Here is a 19,772-nt window from a genome sequence, read left to right on the forward strand (position 1 = left end):
GGAGGACTTCTCCGCTGTCCGGGCAATCTTAAAATGCTGGCGGGCGGCATTTTAAAATCGCCCCGGGACAGCAGAGGACTTCTCCGCTATCCGGGGCGATTTAAAAGCCCCTGGGAAGGCAGGCAGGCAGGGGGGACTTTTGTCCCCCGCCAGCCTTCAGAAGGTGTTCCCGCCCCCCCGCCCCGCTTCGGAGCACAGTTCCGAAGCGGGGCGGTGGGGGAAGGTGTTCCCACCCCCCGCCCCGCTTCGGAGCACCGTTCCGAAGCAGGGCGGTGGGGGAAGGTGTTCCCACCCCCCTGCCCCGCTTCGGAGCACCGTTCCAAAGCGGGGCGGTGGGGGAAGGTGTTCCCACCCCCCCGCCCCGCTTCGGAGCACCGTTCCGAAGCGGGGCGGTGGGGGAAGGTGTTCCCACCCACCCCCGCTTCGGAGCACCGTTCCGAAGCGGGGCGGTGGGGGAAGGTGTTCCCACCCCCCCGCCCCGCTTCGGAGCACCGTTCCGAAGCGGGGCGGTGGGAGAAGGTGTTCCCACCCCCCCGCCCCGCTTCGGAGCACCGGGAGAAGCGGGGCGGTGGGGGAAGGTGTTCCCGCCCCCCCGCCCCGCTTCGGAGCACCGGGAGAAGCGATCTCCCCGCAGCCCCTTGCTTCAAAAGAGGTCCGGGGGCAGCGGGGAAGAAGCGCTGCGCTTCGCGCTGCCCCCGGACCTCTTTTGAAGCAAGGGGCTGCAGGGAGAAGCGATCTCCCTGCAAACCCTTGCTTCAAAAGAGGTCCGGGGGCAGCGCGAAGCGCTTCCCGCTGTCCCCGGACCTGGGGCTGCGGGGAGAAGATCGCTTCTCCCCGCCGCCCCTTGCTTCAAAAGAGAAGACCCGCTGTCCCCGGGGCAAGCTTCGTTTTGCGAAGCAAGCCCATAGGGAAATTCGTCTTGCGAGGCAACTCGAAAACGAAAAAACCTTTCGTTTTGCGAGTTTTTCGTCTCGCGAGGCGTTCGTCTTGCGGGGTACCACTGTATTTGCTTTTTTAAAGCTATCCATGCAACTGCTAATTGCATGGGAGAAATCTTGCCTGGTTTGGCCTTCAAAGAACCCAGCTAGCTTGGGACGAGAACTGGTCCTGGAATAATTTGATCACCTCTATGGGTTCTCTGTAGAGTCCTCCAGTATGGTGTAGGAAATATGTTCAGTCACCTATATGACCCCTATTTGCTAAGAATGTGATTCTTTATTCCCACAAATTTTATATATATATATATATATATATATAAAAAACCACACGAATAAGCATTCTCTTTGAAAGACCAAATCGCTCCATTCAGTAAAATGGATGGATTAGCCATGCCAGACTCCAAATATATTGTAAGTTAGAATGATTAAAAGAGCAAATGGATAGAAATGACGTTTTTATCCAGTGAGTCATCTTGCCAAAAATGGAAGAGAGATAATTTAATTGAGATCAAATGTTATCCAGTATTTCCTCAAACACAGCAATGATGGCTTCTACAAAGATGATAAATTTAAATAAAGCAATTTTCCTAATAGAAAATGTACTGCAATTTGTGTTTTCTTTCTTTTTTGTGGCATCATTGCTGGCTTTTGTAAGATAATTTTCTCTGACACATGCAAGTTGTTCACTTCAGCAGGCATCCAGGTGGTGGGTGGACTAGGTCGGTCTAGTGCTTCACAGCCTGTGCCACAAATAAGGACACGTGGATTTAAGTCTGTTTCACTTCGCTTTTCTTCTCATGTGCCTCTTCATGGTGTCCTTCAGCAGGCCTAAGCAGTACTGCTGCAGCCTGCTGGTGGGCCTGCACCAATCCAACACCACTCTGCTTTGCACCCTCCCAATGAGTAGCAATGACTCTGCTGTGGGGAGGCAGACTCTATGGTGGTCCCCCACCCTTTCCCCTGGCCTGGCTGCTCCTGCCTGAAAAGGAAGGTATTACAATGCTTCTTAAAAAATGTTCCAATGTTTGCAAGTTATGGAAAAGGCATTGAGAACACCTCTACCTCCCTAGCTGTATATTGTTATGTTGTGAATCACCCTGAGATCTATGGGTATATGGTGGCATACACATTTTAACAATAAATATATCTTTAACAAAGTCTGAGCTGCTTACACAAGGCTCCCTGGGATTTTCCAACCTGGCACTGATTAGCCTCACATCCCTTGAACTCCATCAATGCCAAAACATTGGGTCTTGCCACACCATTCACTGCTATATGCCTTCTGTTATATAGACTTGAAACGCTCATTGTGAAGTAAGTACTTTGGGTAGATTTTTGAAGACTGATCTCCCATCTTCTATATCCAGCCATTTTGAGCCAGTTAACGCATGATGGTTGAACACACACAAACACACACAGTTGTTTATAGGATAATGACTGGGTTGCAACTAGCTAAGTGTTTCCAGGTAATATAGGACCAGTCCGGCCAAACCTGGCCGTGGACTCTCTTGTAGGCCAAGGGTTGCAGGACACATCCCCTACCCGTTCCACCAGAAAGCACACCAGTACTTAATGAGGGCAGATTTAGGTGCCTTTGGGCACCTCAGTTCGGAGCAGAGAGTGGAATAGGAGGGTGACACCTATACCAGTAGAAGACTGCTGCTGTTGCCTACTGCTGCTGATAGCTCAAAGCACAATGGCTCTTAAAAGAAAGCTTCAAGGCTGAGCCAAGTTTCTCTCTGAAACAAAGAGCAAGTAGGAGTGAAACACCCTTTCTGCCCAAAAGAGAAGGGTGCTGGTTCTCTGAGGGCTTTACCAGCATCAAGGTAAAGTGTGCACTAAGCATTGCTCCAAAAAAATACACAACAGATTGTCCAGAAAAGCAAGGGGTGGGAGAACATAGGAAGAGATTAGCAGCATCAGGTCAAAGCCCATCTAGTCCATCATCCTCTTCTCACAGTGGTCCATCAGATGCCATGGGTAGCCCACAGGCAGGGCCTCTTGTCATTCCCAGCAACCGGTGTAAAAGGGAAGATGTTCCTTTTTTTAAAAAAATGTAAACTTTAAAAGGCTGTCCTTGCATAAACCACCCTGCTGCACCTATCTATCTGAAATTTGGCAAGCTTCATTTCCCGCTACCCCAGACGTCATCCAGTTTTGGGAGAAAAAATTGGAGAAGTTATAGGCACTTAGTGCTTGCCAAAACTAAAAAAAGAAGTTATAGCTGTTTGTTGAGTTTTCCATTATAGTTAATGGGGAGACATCCAAAGCATCAGAAAATGAAGTGAGGCAACGCAATGCCGTTCCGTGGCTCCAAACCAAAGCGCCCCCCTTTACAAAGTGGGTTACAAACCTGATATTTATTTAGGGCTCAATCAATTTATGGCTTTCTGGGACAACACACCAGCAGCTTGAATGTGGCCCAGGAGCAGATTCTTTTTTCTTTTCTTTCTTTTCTGCCTACATCACAGCGTTGGCTAAAGTTGTCTTTGTTTCTCTGGAGCCTTTTGCACAATACATCCTGGCATGTGTGACACAGTCATTTACGAAGTGACTGAGCACACATTTAGAAAACAACTTTGGAAGCATTGCTTATATAGCAAGAGGTGAGGTAATCATTTTGTCTCTCTTAACAAAGCTGAATATGATGAATTGCAATAATTAAATTTCTCAAAATACTTAGGAAATTAAACAAGTGGCAGAATTGCCAGTAATGGGTATAAAAATAAGAGCAGGGCAGAGTTTGGGAGCTGGGCTTTCATGAACTCTAGCAACGCAGTTAGGGTGGAGCTATCTAATGACTTTTGTCTGTGAATCCATAATAATTTATTTCCATATTTTAAATAAAAGTGTTGATCTATGCTATATACATCCCTGTTTTGTTTACAAGAATTTAAGCATTTCCAGGACATAAGAATTGAGTCAAGACAAATGGCAGAAGTTATTCTTCTTGTGCTCCAAGAATGGGTATGGGGGGGGGTAAGGCCCCACTACATGCTGGCCCAGTCCCAATTTCCCTTCCTCTCTTGCTTCTACTCCAAGACCTTTGCATAGGGGGAAGAAGATCTAAAGGTGGTGGCTACACAGATTTGATGGGATGCATGTAGGTCCCTCCATGGGATTCAGAACCCTGCATGACTGGAATTCCTGGTAGATGGGTGAAGTGAATGTGCATATTTCCCTTCCAGACTTTCTTCTCAGTGCACAAAAGTCTAGTGGTAGGGCTGGTGTGGCCAGAGCATGCAGCTCCTCTCCTCCTTCTCCCATTCATTCTTGGAATGCCTGGAGAGTAACTTCTGAAAGAACCTTTAGACAGCTGCAAAACATACATGACAAACCAATGCAGAGGAACCATCCTTCTGAGGATCCCATGGTATCAAATACCCTAGTCCAGATGTGCAGCAGCAGCATAGAAAAAGTGTTACTCTGAAGACCTAGCGAAATGTTGCGCTGAATGCAGAGCGCACACTTTTCTTCAATAATTTACTAGTATGGGGGACACACACCTCACTGGGAACTTTTGTCTTTCCCTTGGAGGTGTAGGAATGGGATTTTCATCCTGATGTCAACTGGGAAGGAAGAAATAAGCTTTCCTGCATACTGCAGTCCCAGTAGCAATTGCCCTCCCCTCCTGTCATGAAATAAAGGAAAACAGAAAGGTAGCTGCACACTAACACATTAAAAATAACTTACAACCACAGTTCAATCAATATAAATCATACAGGCTGACATTTGGAGTTGTTCAGAGTGAATTATAGGATTAGGGCATCAGAAAGCTTGGGAACAGGGTTTTTCATCTTCGACACATTTTTCAGGTAAAGTAAATGTTTTACTTTGCTTCCAGTGTGCTCCCTTTAGAGTCTTCTTAAAAACCCACAAACTATCAAAAACCCTGTCAGAATCCTGCATTATATTCAAACATGATAATTGAAGTCAAACGCTGATGATGCAAAAAGGATGCATGAAGGTTTTTTTTTATAATCTATGATATATTTTCCTATTTATTTGTTTTTTGAAGGATGCATATCAACACTGCATAATGGAAGCCTCTGAACTAATTTTGCTGACTTGATTGGGTCACCACCTGGAGTCAAGGACCACATAGCGCATAGAAGCCTTTTTCCTGTCTCAGATGGAACCCTTTGTCTTTCTATAATTTACATGTTAAGATCAGTAACTGCTTTCCCAGTCTCCCCAAACCCTCATATCTATGATAGGAAGGTTGGACGAAACATTGCAAGTCTTCCTTAACTGGACTTTATGCAATTAACTGAAGTGAAATAAAACATAGTGGGAAGCAATTTTGCTTAGCTAGATGATAATTAACCACTCATTTTAGCACTTCCATATTTATGTACTTTGCCACCTAGTGAAATGAACACAGGAACTTTTGTTTTAAGATTCATTTTCCCCCATCCTTGTTAGTGACAGTAATAAAGCTCATGAAAAGCTGTTTTCTTATGACTATTAAAGATTTAATTAGCATAATGACTCCCAGCTCTGCTGTATGAGATGCTGACCATCAGAAAACGAGGGCACTAATTCTTAAAAAGGTGAGAGCATAGCGAGGGGGGAAATTTCACTATATGTCATTGCCAAATTTTCTTCTCTACAAAATTAAGCTTTCTTCCCCCGGATTCTCCAAGACGGTATTATAGTGCAATCCTCTATGTGTCTACTCAATGTAAGTCCCATTGCGTTCATTGGGACTTGCTCCCATATGTGCATTTAGGATTGCAGAGCCTCTTGCTTCCTTCCCAAAGTCTGGCTTAAGCCAGCACTGTGAGGGCTGGGGGAAGGCGTCAAATGTTGGCTCTGCGTAGGGGGCAGTGTATTCTCAAGGCCCGCCCCTTCAGCTTGCTCCTCCCCTTTCTGCAAATGCTAACAATGATAACACAAAAGAGAGCTAAATGTGCACAGTGCAAGCAAAGGTAGTATTTGCAGATCACCTCTTTGAAGTGGTTATTTGCAGGGAAAGTCCATAGCTCAGTGGTTGAGCAGCTACCCTGCATGTAGAATGTCTCAAGTTGAGTCCCCAGCATTTTCAGGTGGGGCTGGGAGAGATTCCCACCTGACCCTTGGAGGGATGCTGCTACTCAGTGTAGACAATACTGATCTAGATGGTCTGAGGCTCAGTATAAACTAGCTTCCTATGCTGCTGTTGTTTAAAAAATGCTGCAGCATGGAAGGAAGAACATTTTGTTCTTTTCACTGTCCCGCACCCTGGACTTAATAATATGGTTGTCCTAGGATACCAGATTGCTGGAATTTTTGAACTTCTGTTTATCGCACAACTATTGTGCAATTATTACAAGTCATTCCATGAAGATGAATCAAAGCACTTGCTTATTTGTTTTTCTGCCAGTTTGTATTGCCTCTTATCTTATTTTATCTTATCTTATCTTATCCTTCCCTGCCTCTGTTTCTCACTGTATGTACTGTGTCTGCTGTCACTGGCAAAACTACTAATGGTTGTTAAGCACAATGCAGTTAAAATGTTCTGACCAGATAAGGAATTCTAAGGAGCTATTAGACTGTAAAGTTGGAACCTACGTTGCAAGTTACTGATTTCCAGGCATTATGAATATTAGGCAAGTCTAGGATTGCCTCAACCTGGTAACTCATGACTGTTATGTTTGGACACGGTATTCTGGGGGTTATGGACCACTGGTTTGATTGAATATGCTAAGTCTTAGGTTTGTGGTTTTAATTAAATGAGGTTTTGTACTGAATAAGTCTCATGTATGTAGGGGTAATTTGCCCAATCTGTACATTATGGTGGTCTTCTTAAAATTTAAACAATTTTGGTATTGAATAAATTCCCAGCACCATGAATTTGCTGCCAAGGAGTGTGGTGGAGTCTCCTTCTTTGGAGGTCTTTAAGCAGAGGCTTGACAACCATATGTCAGGAGTGCTCTGATGGTGTTTCCTGCTTGGCAGGGGGTTGGACTCGATGGCCCTTGTGGTCTCTTCCAACTCTATGATTCTTTCCCCCCCCCCCATAAGATATTTATTAAGGTTTTTTGAAATATTACAGTAAAAATGAAAAAGAAAGGAGAAAAATACAAAATAAAAACAGTTAAAAACACATATATTTTCTATTACTTATTTTCCTTTAGCTTGTTTCCCGGACCTCCTCGTACCTCCCTTTTTTGTATTCCACTTCAATTTATTGGTTCAGCAAATCCTTACCATTAGATTTTAACCCATTTATAACCCTTTTTTCATATTCTCTTAAAAATATGGAACGCTTCACGAATTTGCGTGTCATCCTTGCGCAGGGGCCATGCTAATCTTCTCTGTATCGTTCCAATTTTAGTAGAGCATTACAGCTAGAAACCGCTTAATTGCTATCCAACATCATTCTATCATTCATTAATTTTACAATATTTCTGTAAATAGTCTTTAAATTTCTTCCAATCTTCTTCCACCGACTCTTCTCCCTGGTCTCGGATTCTGCCAGTCATTTCTGCCAATTCCCCAACTCTATGATTCTATGATTCTATGATGGTCACTGTTTGTCTTGCACATATAAAGAAATTCTTTGGGATAATTGGATAAGGGGCAACTGGAGTCATTGAGCTGATATAAATTCATCAGTCAAAAGACACAAATACAAACACACATACACACACACATTTCTAAGATTCAATCAAATAACTTGAAGGAGTGGAATAATTGGCATGTATTCAAATTGTCCTTAATTGAATTCTTCATCTTTTGCTTAGAAAGCTGCATGGGGTGCAGGCTCTCCATGGAGCAAGTAATTTTCATTAACAGGATATCATTTAGAACGAAGGGACACATGCCTGAAACACTGTTAATAATTAACATTGAATCAACACATAGATGTGTCTTGAGTTCCCATTTTTTCTGCCTGTCACTATTGGCATTTCATCAAGTCATTTGCATCCTAAATGGGCCTGTTTATTCAGAGAGATGACACTGTGGCACTGCTGAAGGAAGCAGGAGACCTTCGTGACACACAACCCAAAACAAATATCCTTTGTTACTATAATGACCTAGTGAGAGCCAAATTGATGGCAACTTGGCTTCCTTAACTCTATCAGTGAGGTTTGTTTGTTTGAATACACAGGGTAGGGCCTCAAGCTATGTTATCCAAACATGTGCATTTGCCCTACAATAGCATCGCCTGAGCCCCAACAAATGCTCTTGTGTTTCTGTACATTTCATTATGTACAATTTGTTACCATAAAGCACCAATGCTGCAGCAAGCAAAGGCTTTAGCAGCTCAGCCAGCTGCTTGTGGCTGGAAAGCCAGACAGGATGTTTGTGACTGTTGCCATGGGAACAAAGGGGCAGTCCATTCTGTACTGAGCACCGGATGTTAGCTCAGTGTGTGTGTGTCATATGACCCGTACTGGATGTACTTGGGAGGAGTTTTCTTCTTGCTGTTGTTGAGTGCAGACATGTTTCTCTGTACTGATGTAAGAGGCAGAAATAAATGATGTAAATAGTTTTCTGTCTGCTTCTTTCCCCTCCCTGGGGACACCAAAGGGGAGAGAGGAAGAACGGTGTGTTCCTCTCATACATCTGAGAAGAATCGCCGGACCTCGCCTGCTTATCAGCGGAGGTTGGGAGACGCGGGGAGGTCGACAGGAATATCTGCCGGTGCCTACGATGTGGCACATTCCTCTGACCCAGGCAGAATTCCAACAGTGGCAGCCTTCGGATGGTTGCGATTCATCGGACATCTGCATGAGAGGCTGGTGGATTGTCCTCCTCTGCTCCAAGGAGGAAGAGAAGCGTCTGAATGAGGCCAGAGGCTCCACAGACAGCTGGTGGAAAGAAGAGGTGTTTTCCAGAGCAACAAAGCTCAAGGTATGCTGCATTTCGGGCTAAAAGTGTGAACGCAGGAAGATTAATTCCCTGGTTCACGGAGCTGCGTTTCAAAGAAAACAAAAGCTCCGGAGGAAGAGGCCTGCAGCTTGAAGGCTGACGCCTGCATTCCACAAATTTTTGTGGTAGATAAGAAGTCCTATTGAAATGCATTGTTGCTAGGTAACGGAAAGTTACTGGCAAAGGGGCTGGACTCTGCGTGTAAGCCTGGGAAAGCGAAACAAAACCAGAGAATGTTTTGGCTACAAGGTTTACGAGCTCTTGGAAGGGGCTTTTCAATAGCAGCCAGAGTTTAGCTGCCAGGTGCAAAAGACTGTAAACAATTTGCAGTTTGCTGCGTGAGAAAGGAAAAAAACGACTGTTGGATTTTACAGTTTGTTTGAGAGTGTGGGCTGGAAAGCTGAAGAGGCTTGGCTTCAAGATGGATGCCAAGAAAGGAGTTTTGCCTTGCCCACCTCCCTTAGCCAATGACAATTATTCATCTTGGTCTGTAAAGATGAAGGCCCTGCTGCAGAATCAGAGGCTTTTTGATGTAATTGAAAACCCCATCCCTGCAGCACCAACCGGAGGTTGGGAATCACGGAATGTAAGGGCCAGGACTGCTATAATTCTGTGTGTCTCAGATGATCAGTTGGTGCATGTTCAGCATTTAGAAAATGCGAAAGAGGTTTGGGACACGCTGCGTACAACGCATCAGAGAGATGCTGGTTCTTCAGCGTTGCTGTATTTTGAGAAATTGACCAATCTGAGACTTGCGCCTGATAGAGATGTTCAAGCGCACCTGACAGAAATGAAGTTTCTGCGTCAACAGATGGTGGAACGCAATTTTCGTCTTCAGGAGGAAGTGTTTTGCTTCATGATGATAAACAGCCTTAGCCGCACCTACAAGGTTGTTGCCAGTCAGCTTGGTTCCCTACCGGCCGCGCAGCTGACCGCGGAGAGAGTTTGTGCTGTGGTCCTGAATGAACACGACAGACTTGCTGCACTGGAAGAAAAAGACAGGGGGAGGGAAGAACAGAGTTCTAATTCCCCCACTGCTGATGCTACTGGAGAGCATGGTGTAGCATTGAGTGCTGTCCGATGCTACAATTGTGGACAGACTGGGCATCTACAGCGAAACTGTAAGAAGCCGCGCCAGTCAAGAGGAGCAAAGAGCAGCTCTACGAAGCCTCAGGCGTCAGGCAAAAGCCGTACCAAGTGCCAGATGAAACCTGCAAAGGCTATGATGGCGAAAGGAACCACGCCAGATGTTGGGAACGCATTCATAATCGACACGGGCTGTACAAAACATTTGTGCCCGCACAGAGGACTATTTTCGACGTTGAAGAAGCAAAGCTTCACTGTGAAACAGGCCAACGGTCAGGAGTTGGAAGCGACTGGAATTGGGACTGTGTATCTTGAGAGTCTGAACTTGACTATAAATGATGTTTACCTGGTTCCAGAACTGAGATTTAATCTGCTGAGCGTGTCGCAGATTGCAAAGAAAGGACTGAAACTGTCCTATGATGCTAAAAGCTGCAAGATCTACAAAGATGGAGAACTGTTTCTTACTGCCAAAGAGAAAGATGGACTGTATTTGTTGACTTTTGATCAAAGTGATTACATGAAATGTAATTCTTCTGTTTCTAACGAAATCTCTCTTGCAGGTGTGACCAGTGTGAGCACCAGGAAGGTGACTAAGACCAAGAAGGTCGACAGAGCATTTCAGCGGGTGTATGCTGATGTGATTGGTCCTCTAGAACCATCTAGAGGCGGTGCACGATTTTACCTTGTGTGTGTGGATTGTTTCACTAATTATTCTTGGGTTTATATGATGGAGAAACCGCAAGAAACTTTAGAAAAGTTTCAAGAGTTTTGTGACAAGGTTAAAAATATGCATGATGCTAACATTGATTGTCTTTTCACAGATGAGAAGCAAATTTTTCTGTTACAGAAGTTTCAGAAGTTCCTGGATGGAAAAGGGATAGACCACAAAGTGGCAGTTTCGCAAGAAGCGTGGAACAGGGGGGTCTGTGTAAAAGTGAACAAAGAATTGCAAAAGGGGATGAATGCGCAATTGCTGAGTTCACATTTGCCACATGAATATTGGGCCGAATCGCTAGCGTCCTATCTTCATGTGTGGTTGAGAAAAGTCTCAACAGAGTTGGGATGTTCTCCTTTTGAGAAGCTGTTCAATAGAAAACCTTCTGTTGCCTATTTTAAGGTTTTCGGGTCTCATGTGAGAACAGAAGCTCCAGGTGGTGTAAAGAATGCCAGAGGCATTTTTGTGGGTTATGAAAAAGGTCTCTACAGAGTAATTTTGTCTGAATCTGGTCAGGTGATTCTCACAAAGTTCCTAGAGAGTGCTCCAAAGCAAGAGCGGATAGTACAGACATTTCCCACAGGAAACGATTCAGATGATGATGAGTTTGATCTTATTGAGTTCAGTAGTACTGATGATGACAGCGATAGCTCAGACAGCTCAGTTGTCACAGTCATTGAGAGGAAATCTCACACAATGGATAGACCTTCACAGGTGAAGGAAGAACCACTGATTGCTACTGGTTCTCGACAGAGTCTAAAGGTTGAACCAGTGAGCACAGAGGATCAGCACCTCATACGTAGGTCTGAGAGAGCAACGAAGGGTGTACCACCCAAGAGGTATTCAAAGGAGTTTGCTAACCTTGCATATGTTGCTGTTGTAAACGACCAAGGACAGATTGAAGCTGTGTCTGAGTCAGAGACAAAGGCACAACAGAGAGTTGTTAACCGAGGTAATGCGAAGTCACACAACCAGAGAGGTACATTGGTTAAACCAGTGGCGGGTAGTTCCAAGGGTGGAACTGAAACAACAGGGGAATGTTATAAATATAACAACTGTTTGTTTTCTTCTCTGGATGACGCTTTGCTCGCAGCACACATTGATACTTTAGGGGGAGTATGTTACCATAAAGCACCAATGCTGCAGCAAGCAAAGGCTTTAGCAGCTCAGCCAGCTGCTTGTGGCTGGAAAGCCAGACAGGATGTTTGTGACTGTTGCCATGGGAACAAAGGGGCAGTCCATTCTGTACTGAGCACCGGATGTTAGCTCAGTGTGTGTGTGTCATATGACCCGTACTGGATGTACTTGGGAGGAGTTTTCTTCTTGCTGTTGTTGAGTGCAGACATGTTTCTCTGTACTGATGTAAGAGGCAGAAATAAATGATGTAAATAGTTTTCTGTCTGCTTCTTTCCCCTCCCTGGGGACACCAAAGGGGAGAGAGGAAGAACGGTGTGTTCCTCTCATACATCTGAGAAGAATCGCCGGACCTCGCCTGCTTATCAGCGGAGGTTGGGAGACGCGGGGAGGTCGACAGGAATATCTGCCGGTGCCTACGATGTGGCACATTCCTCTGACCCAGGCAGAATTCCAACACAATTCTCACACCTCCTTAGTTTAGCATTATTATTATTTTTAGCGCAGCAGTGCACTGCATAAAACACAGAAGTGCCACATTCCTTCTTGCTGGGCTTTTGTGTCGAGAGGTGATGATCAAAGTTTGGTTCGTAGCTCTGTATCTGTGATGCAAGGCATCAGTTGATGTGGCGTCCAATTAACTCATACTCATGCTGGACCCACTGAAAACAAGGAACATAGTTAGCCATTGATCTCAAGGGGTCTACTGTGAGTATGAGTTATTTGAATACAACTCATAGAAGATACCTCAGTGATCATCTGGTTCAGCTCTGTGTTCAGTACAGGATCTGCAATGCAGGATGGAACTGAAGCATCTCTGGCAGAAGGCTATCTTCCAGTGGGGGGGGGGGCAATACCACCATTGGTTAACAGCTCTTACCATTAGTATTCTCTTCCCTGATGTTCTCAACATTAGCTTTTCTACCATTTTCACCCATTAGTTGTACTCCTGCTCCTCTAGAGCAGACCCGTACAACCACAACTCATGGTAGTCATGCTAGCAATGGAATCACGAGTTAGGTTACTGACTCCCACTATGGGGTAGGGACCTCTGGAGCTTTTGAAGACCTGATTTGACTAGCTGCCTATACACTTGGAGGATAACTTTGGAGTGATATTGACTCTGCAGTTGTTACAACTCCAGCCAAAGTGTCCAGTGCCTCAAATATGATGTAGTGTGGCATTGGTATCAGTTGACAGAATCAACTGATGTGGACAAGACGCTGGTAGCCACGCATCTGACCACATGCCATCTTGACTCCAGTCTCTCCTACTTATCAAATCAAGCAGAGGGTACATGAATGGTTAAGTCTAGAGCATGGTTAATGTTTCATTGTGTTAGGGGAAGTTTCCTGCTGCCTTGAAAGAGGTGGTGGTTCAGCCATGGACCCCTTGAATTGAAGCTACTATCAACCAGCAACAAATACTTTTTTGGGCGAAGTTGTGGAGAGAGTTGTGGTGAGACTGTCATGTCTTGGATGAAACCGATTATTTAGATCAATTCCAGTGTGGGTTCAGCAGTGGCCATGGGGCTGAGTCACCTTGATTGCATGGATGGATGACCTTTGCAGAGAGCAGGACAAGGGAAGTGCAACCTTGCTCCTGCTTCTTGATCTCTCTTTGGCTTTTGATACCATTGACCATGTTATCCTCCTGGACTGGCTTCAAGGAATGGGAATCGGGGGCAATGCATTACAGTGGTCCCAGTCCTACCTCCAGGATCATGTCCACAGAGTAGCATTTGGAGGGCATTTTTCAGACCCCTGCCAGTTACACTATGGGTACCACAGAACACTATCATATCTCCAATGCTATTTAACATTCTATGGAGCATCTGGGACAGGTCATTAGGCATTTGAGGCAAGGTGCTATCTTCTTCTTCTTCTTTGGCTATCACTCGTAGCCGAGTAAGATTGTCTTCCATAAACACGGTTTTAACAGTGAGTCCATAAGTGACTGTGGAGGCCAATTCTGGATCCACACGTACTTCCACAGGGGGACATAGGTTTCCGGGCAGGAGTTGATCATGGTGAGGGTTTGCCAAGCATGCCTTTCTCCCTTTCATCCCGAGTCTGAGTGTCTTCAAGACCCATGACACCTTTGGTAAAGGCTGTTCTCCAACTGGAGCACTCGCAGGCCAGTGCTTCCAAGTTGTCAGTGTTTATACTACATTATACAATGTAGTGTAAGGTGCTATCAGTATGCTGATAACACTCAGCTCTGTTTCTCCATAATACTTAAATTGGGAGAGGCTGTGCAGGCCTTGGACCAGTGCCTAGACAAAATGATGAGATGGTTGAGGAAAAACAAGCTGAGCTTGAATCCTGGCAAGACAGAATGGTCCACATGTCCAAGAAGCTTGTCAGTTGCCTACCCTGAATGGGGTTGCACTCCCTGTAAAGGAGCAGGATTGCACCAGGAGATGCTTCTGGGTGCATCTCTGTCACTAGAGGCCCAGGTTGTCTCAGTGACTAGAAACACCTTTTACCAGCTGCAACTGGTATAACAGCTACAACCATTTCTGAACTGGAGTGCTTGGTCACAGCAGTTCAAGCAATGGTTTCTTTAAGGCTGGATTACTACAATGTGCTCTGTGGGGTTTGCTATGGAAGCTTCAGCTAATACAGAGCACTGTTGGGAGGTGGAAATAATGATCTGGCTTCCCTTGAGCTACTGTGAAAAGGTGGCAATAAAAGATACCTCAGAAAATCGAAGGTGCTGATACTTAATTGGCAGCTTAGAAGGACATGTCTTAAATGCATGGTGATGGTAAGAATTGTGAAATGTAATATTTCAAGTGGTTGTTTCTCTTTAATTTAGGTTGTGACGATATTAGCAAACATGTCTGTCCTGGACCAGTGTGCCTCAGAAATAATCCAAGGAAATGGTATGCAAACCATGCTGCATCCTTTTTAATTCTGCTTTTTGTCCTGAATATTCTCACTATAGCCTGGGATGCTTATCAACAGTGTTTCACTCCTTTGTAGGTGTTCAAGTTTTAATGGAAATGCTGTTTGAGAAATCGTCATCTGGGAATTCACCAGAAGTAGCTGCTTGCGAACGAGTTCAGCAAAAAGCCGCGGTTACGCTCGCCCGACTGAGTCGTGATCCCGAAGTGGCACATGCAGCCATAAACCTTAGTTGTAAGAATTTTAATGCTTAACATGCTGGCACTGTATAAAATATGCAAAATGCTGCATCCGTCAAAGTGAGGAAGCAGCTGCTTTGATTGTCAAAGTGGTCTCACTTATCTGCTCTCCGTATACCCTCTTATCAGCTGTGCTACATCAGAGGGCCAGTCCATTTGCTACTGTTTAGGCTTCTTCCCCCCCCCCCCCAATCCATGCAGAATTTCCATCCTTCTGTATGGACTCAATTCTGAACTAGTCTACACCACTTGTATGTCTTCAGCAGTACTGTACAGATTTCCCTTTCCATGTTGCTCATTGCATTACAACTGCAGGGGTCAGTTTACCTGACTACAGTGGTACCTTGGTTTACAACCAGAATCCGTTCCAGAGGTCCGTTTGTAAACCAAAACAGGTTGTAAACCAAGGCACGCTTTCACCAATGGGGCCTCCAAATTTTTTTTGGTTGTAATCCAAAAAAAATGGGTTGTTATCCAAAAAAAGGTTGCAAACTGAAACTGGGACACACACTTCCGGGTTTGACGTGTTTGTAATCCAAAATGTATGCAAACCAAGACATATGCAAACCAATGTACCACTGTACTTCAATTCACACAACTGTTGCAGAATTAGGTTGTTTTTTTTTGCCTGCTAACCCAAATGAACAAAACAGGTTTCAACACTGTTCAAAAAGCTTAATCCTGCAGACAGTGAAAGTTGCACATCTTCAATTGGCCCTGAGCAGGGACCTGACATGTGCACAACTGTTAAATGATTTCCATGATCACAGCTGGTGCATATATCAAATTTTCTTCATTTTTGAATCTCTTACTATGACAGCATTTCCTTTTAAAGCATTTTCAGCTTTCCAAACAAAACACCTTTTATGGGACTTTGTTAGTCCTCCAAAACACAGGTGATTATTTTTACAGTATTTATCAGAAAAAAGTAAGAGGCAGGGAAAATGGGAAATCTTTTTCAATCCAAGGACCATGTTTTCTTCTGGAGGCTCCATAGCAATGGTGGGTGTTGTGAAAGTGGGTTTGCCCACACCGCTCTCCATCTTCCATCCAGAAAAGCAAGAGATATCTCAGTTCAAGGACACATTCTGGCCTGGTAAGAACACCAGAGGAAGGTGCTGGGTGCCAAAAATGATGTGGTTTATGGAGGGGTGTGTCTTGTTCAGAGTCCTGAGGGCCATATAGAGATGGTGGAGGCCACATTTGACTCTCAGGCAGAAATTACTATCCTTGCTCTACAGTCATTTAGTGACACCAGTGGGGTCTTCCAGATGTGGGAAAATGGGGAGGGCAGGGGGGCGATTCTATACCTTTTCTAATAGAATAATGATAGAGAGAACTAAGGGGACATCCCCAAAATTACAGAGACTCCCTGGTTGTGAAAACAGAACTGTGAGTGCTTTCTGAGTGATGCTTCTACAGTTCGCTGTTAAACTGATACATCACATTTCAGCTCTTTATAATACACACAAGGGAAGTTCCTTTCTTGTTTTCTAGCATCACTTTTTACTGAATTCATCATCATTTTCCCTGAAACGGATAAATCTGGAAAGTATATCACACTGATGCAATGTTGAGAATTGTGGAGATTTGAAATTACTCACTTTTCAATGTTCTTCTCAAAATTTATAGGTATTCCACGCCTCATAGAACTTTGCAGGTCTCCTACCAAAAGAAATAACAGTGATTCTGTTCTTGTTGCATGTTTGGTAAGTGCATCTAATTATTTGCCTTTAGCTTTCCCATGGGCTTTCTATGCACTGAAAATATATTCAGCACAGTAGGATGTGTTTTGTAGTCTCTCTCACATCTAGAGAGCATATTAGAGCTTCCTTTTGTTGCTGGTTAGTATAAATTTCTAGAGAAATATTGCTTCAAAATCCTCTTGTTCCATGCCAAAATCCACACCTCGTGAGTTGATTTACATAGAATACTAAATATATGTTTTCCCCAGTTCATTTATATGGAAGAGGCAGCCCCAAACACACTTTCCTTTTCATGTGTTGCTTACTTTGTTGAAATGGAGAAGCCTCTTTTGACAGGAGCCATTCAGAGGTCCTGTGCCCTTAAGGGATCATCTGGTTTGGCTATTTAGTTTTATTTAATGGGTGCTACCACTAAAGACTAAGTCCTATTGAACCCAGTAGATAACCTGCATAGCATTTATGAGATAAGGTAAATCTGGCTTTGCAGATTTGTGAACCATCCTGTGATCGTGAGATCTACGGAGAAAGGGTGGTGTACAAAATTCTTTATTATTATTATTATTATTTACCGTATTTTTCGCCCTAGAGGACGCACTTTTTCCCCTCCAAAAATGAAGGGGAAATGTGTGTGCGTCCTATGGGGTGAATGCAGGCTTTCGCTGAGAGCCTGCATTCTCATTGGGCTTCGCGCAGCTCTACGCTAGCCGTGGGAGAGCTGCGCAACTTTGCGCAGCTCTCCCAGGCTTGGGGATAGCAGCCTGTTCTGGGGGCTGGGGTCGGGGGAAGCTTGGGCTTCCCCCGCCCCAGCCCCGCACCTGGGGGCGGAAATAATTCCCCCCCTTTATCCCCCCCCCAAAAAACTAGGTGCGTCCTATGGGCCGGTGCGTCCTATGGGGCGAAAAATACGGTATTTAATTTGCAAAGTATGTGCTTAAACAGTGAGCAAACATTAACATTCCAACAGCTGTGGCTATGGAAGAAGCAAGACCTTCTTGGAGTGTTAATGCTGTGAACCCTTTCGTTGTAGCTGTTGATTTACTTGAACTGAGAACTTTGTGAAACCCAAGAACAAAGAACCATTCAGGCAACTGTATGGTGTTGCGGGTTTGTGCTTTTGGGGTCTGTTTACTGATTTGTTGCAAGTTTAGGCAATGCATTTTATTTTTTTAAATGCTGTTAATATGCACTTTTTACAGGTTAGTGGCAATGGGAATTGTTTAATGATTTTTTTAAAAGAACTGTTTAATTGTTTTTAAAGAATTGTTCTCCTTAATGGCCCACCACCCAGGCAAACATCTTCCTATATTTTAACACTTGCTGGGCCCAGGGGTTAGAAGGGTCTCAGCAAGCAGCCTGCTGCCCCGCTGCAACTCACAACACTCTAATAGGCACACTCTTGCCAGTAAGTAAGTAAGTAAGCAAGCAAGCAAGTGTATACAAGCTTTACTATGATTTAGGTCTCTTCTGTTCCTGCTACCACTGTGTTGTGTACAAATTTGCCTCCAGGATGTTACCAGAAATAGGGATTTCAATGTTACAATGTACTGAGGCTTGTTAGTCTGGAATCATTTTTTATTTTCATTGCAGAGGCAGTTAGCTTATAAGAATTTTTTTTAATAAAAAGATTATCATGTTGCCATAAGCAATGCTCAGAATTTTGTGACCTCCCATCTGATGACACAATAAAATAATTCCCATAATAGGCACATTTTTTTTTAAATGTTGATAAGTGGATAATATTTCTTTGCGCAACTGAGTTTTGCACTCATATTTCTATCCCCAAATGGTTGGAAATCATGTGATTTACTCTTTGAAATAATGGTAATGCTTACAGACACCAATCAGGGTGGAAGCAGCTGTATGCTAAGTACTGGGCAGAGACAATTCCTATGTCAATTTTAAGTCTGAACAGTTTTAAGTAGGGAGATGAAGTGGCTTGCCTGAGGTCACACTATAAATCTTTGCAGGACTTGAGAGCAAAATGAAGACTGACCCTCAAAGTGCTTCACTGGCACAAACCCCATAGAAATGAATGTGCCTTTTGCCAGCAAAGGGATTTCAGGGTCTTCAGGAAGGGATGCTTTCAGAGAGCTTGGTTTTAAGCAGTCTTTTAAAAGAATAGATTCAGTTTAGTTTATTCGGTGGAAATTAGCAGATTCCCCTACCAAAATTAAGCCACAAAATCAAAGCAAGGGACAAAGGGTCAGGGTCAGGATGCACAACCTCACTCGATAGAAGCCTGAATGGGACTTAGTCTAATGTTGTTCCATGCACCATCAAAAGCAATTTGTTAGCAAGGTTGGTTCAGCCACGTATTTGGGCAGTGTGGACAGTCTCCCCACACAGGGCACCGAACCGAGGCAGGCACAAAATGATGATGATGATGATGACACCTATATTTATATAGGCACCTACTCAAAGTTAGGCCATGGTCAGATGGGCAAGTGAGTTGCCGCAACTATGACATAGTGCACTGGAGAGCCCATTGAGAAGATCCATTAAGAAAGCAACTGTACCAGAAGGAATTATTGAGAAAATAAGAAATATTTTGAGGGGGCGGGGTTGGACAAATTTTGTCCTTGCTCAGGGCACCATATTACCAAAGTCCACTCCTGGTTTAGTTTAGTTTAGTTACAGTTTAGTTTAGTTTAGATAAGAAATTTAGCAGAGACCTAGATTTCTTTTCAAGCACCCATATTACAACTGTGCTGATATCTCAGAAGCATGGTTTTTACAAAAAAGGGAAAAAAGTATGTGTTTTTAAGACAATAGTCCTATACATGCCTATTCTGAGTTCGATGGTGATTACTCCCATAGACATACATGACATCCCAACCTAAATCTTACAGATTGCAGATATCCTTAGGATGGGAGCACCCAGCTTAATTACGTACACACAAACTAACATGGGAACATAAATGATGAAACTTTTGTCGACAGTAATGCTGTCATTTAATAATGTTGCCCATTCTGATACCTGTACATCTAAACATGTAAATCAATTCTAGAATGTTGATTTGCTATTTGAGGTATGTGGCCACACACACACACACACACACACACACACAATGCATGAGTCTCAACTGCTTTTCAAGTATACAAATAAGTAACTGTATTGAATCAATAGTGTCAATCAGTTAATGGTCAAGGGGATGTCTGCCGGACCTCAGCTCAATAGTCATTCT

The 19,772-nt window shown here is 44.0% G+C and overlaps 1 protein-coding gene and 1 long non-coding RNA gene across 4 annotated transcripts in view; one reads left to right on the forward strand and one right to left on the reverse strand.

Annotated features, from left to right (window-relative positions):
• LOC308459821 overlaps positions 1-19,772 on the reverse strand; it is a 406,481-nt gene that overhangs the window by 180,647 nt on the left and 206,062 nt on the right. The gene's annotated exons all lie outside the window — the stretch shown is intronic.
• The window catches only part of INSC (INSC spindle orientation adaptor protein), a 150,909-nt gene that overhangs the window by 130,210 nt on the left and 927 nt on the right, over positions 1-19,772 (forward strand). For all 3 annotated transcript variants that reach the window (XM_080975214.1, XM_080975215.1, XM_080975213.1), the window contains 3 exons: positions 14,554-14,620; positions 14,721-14,876; positions 16,514-16,590. In XM_080975214.1, the coding sequence (XP_080831340.1) occupies positions 14,554-14,620; positions 14,721-14,876; positions 16,514-16,590 (300 nt within the window). The remainder of the gene's footprint in view (positions 1-14,553; positions 14,621-14,720; positions 14,877-16,513; positions 16,591-19,772) is intronic.

This window comes from Podarcis pityusensis, assembly GCF_964106645.2.
Source record: "Podarcis pityusensis genome assembly, chromosome: 1".
NCBI lineage: Eukaryota > Metazoa > Chordata > Lepidosauria > Squamata > Lacertidae > Podarcis > Podarcis pityusensis.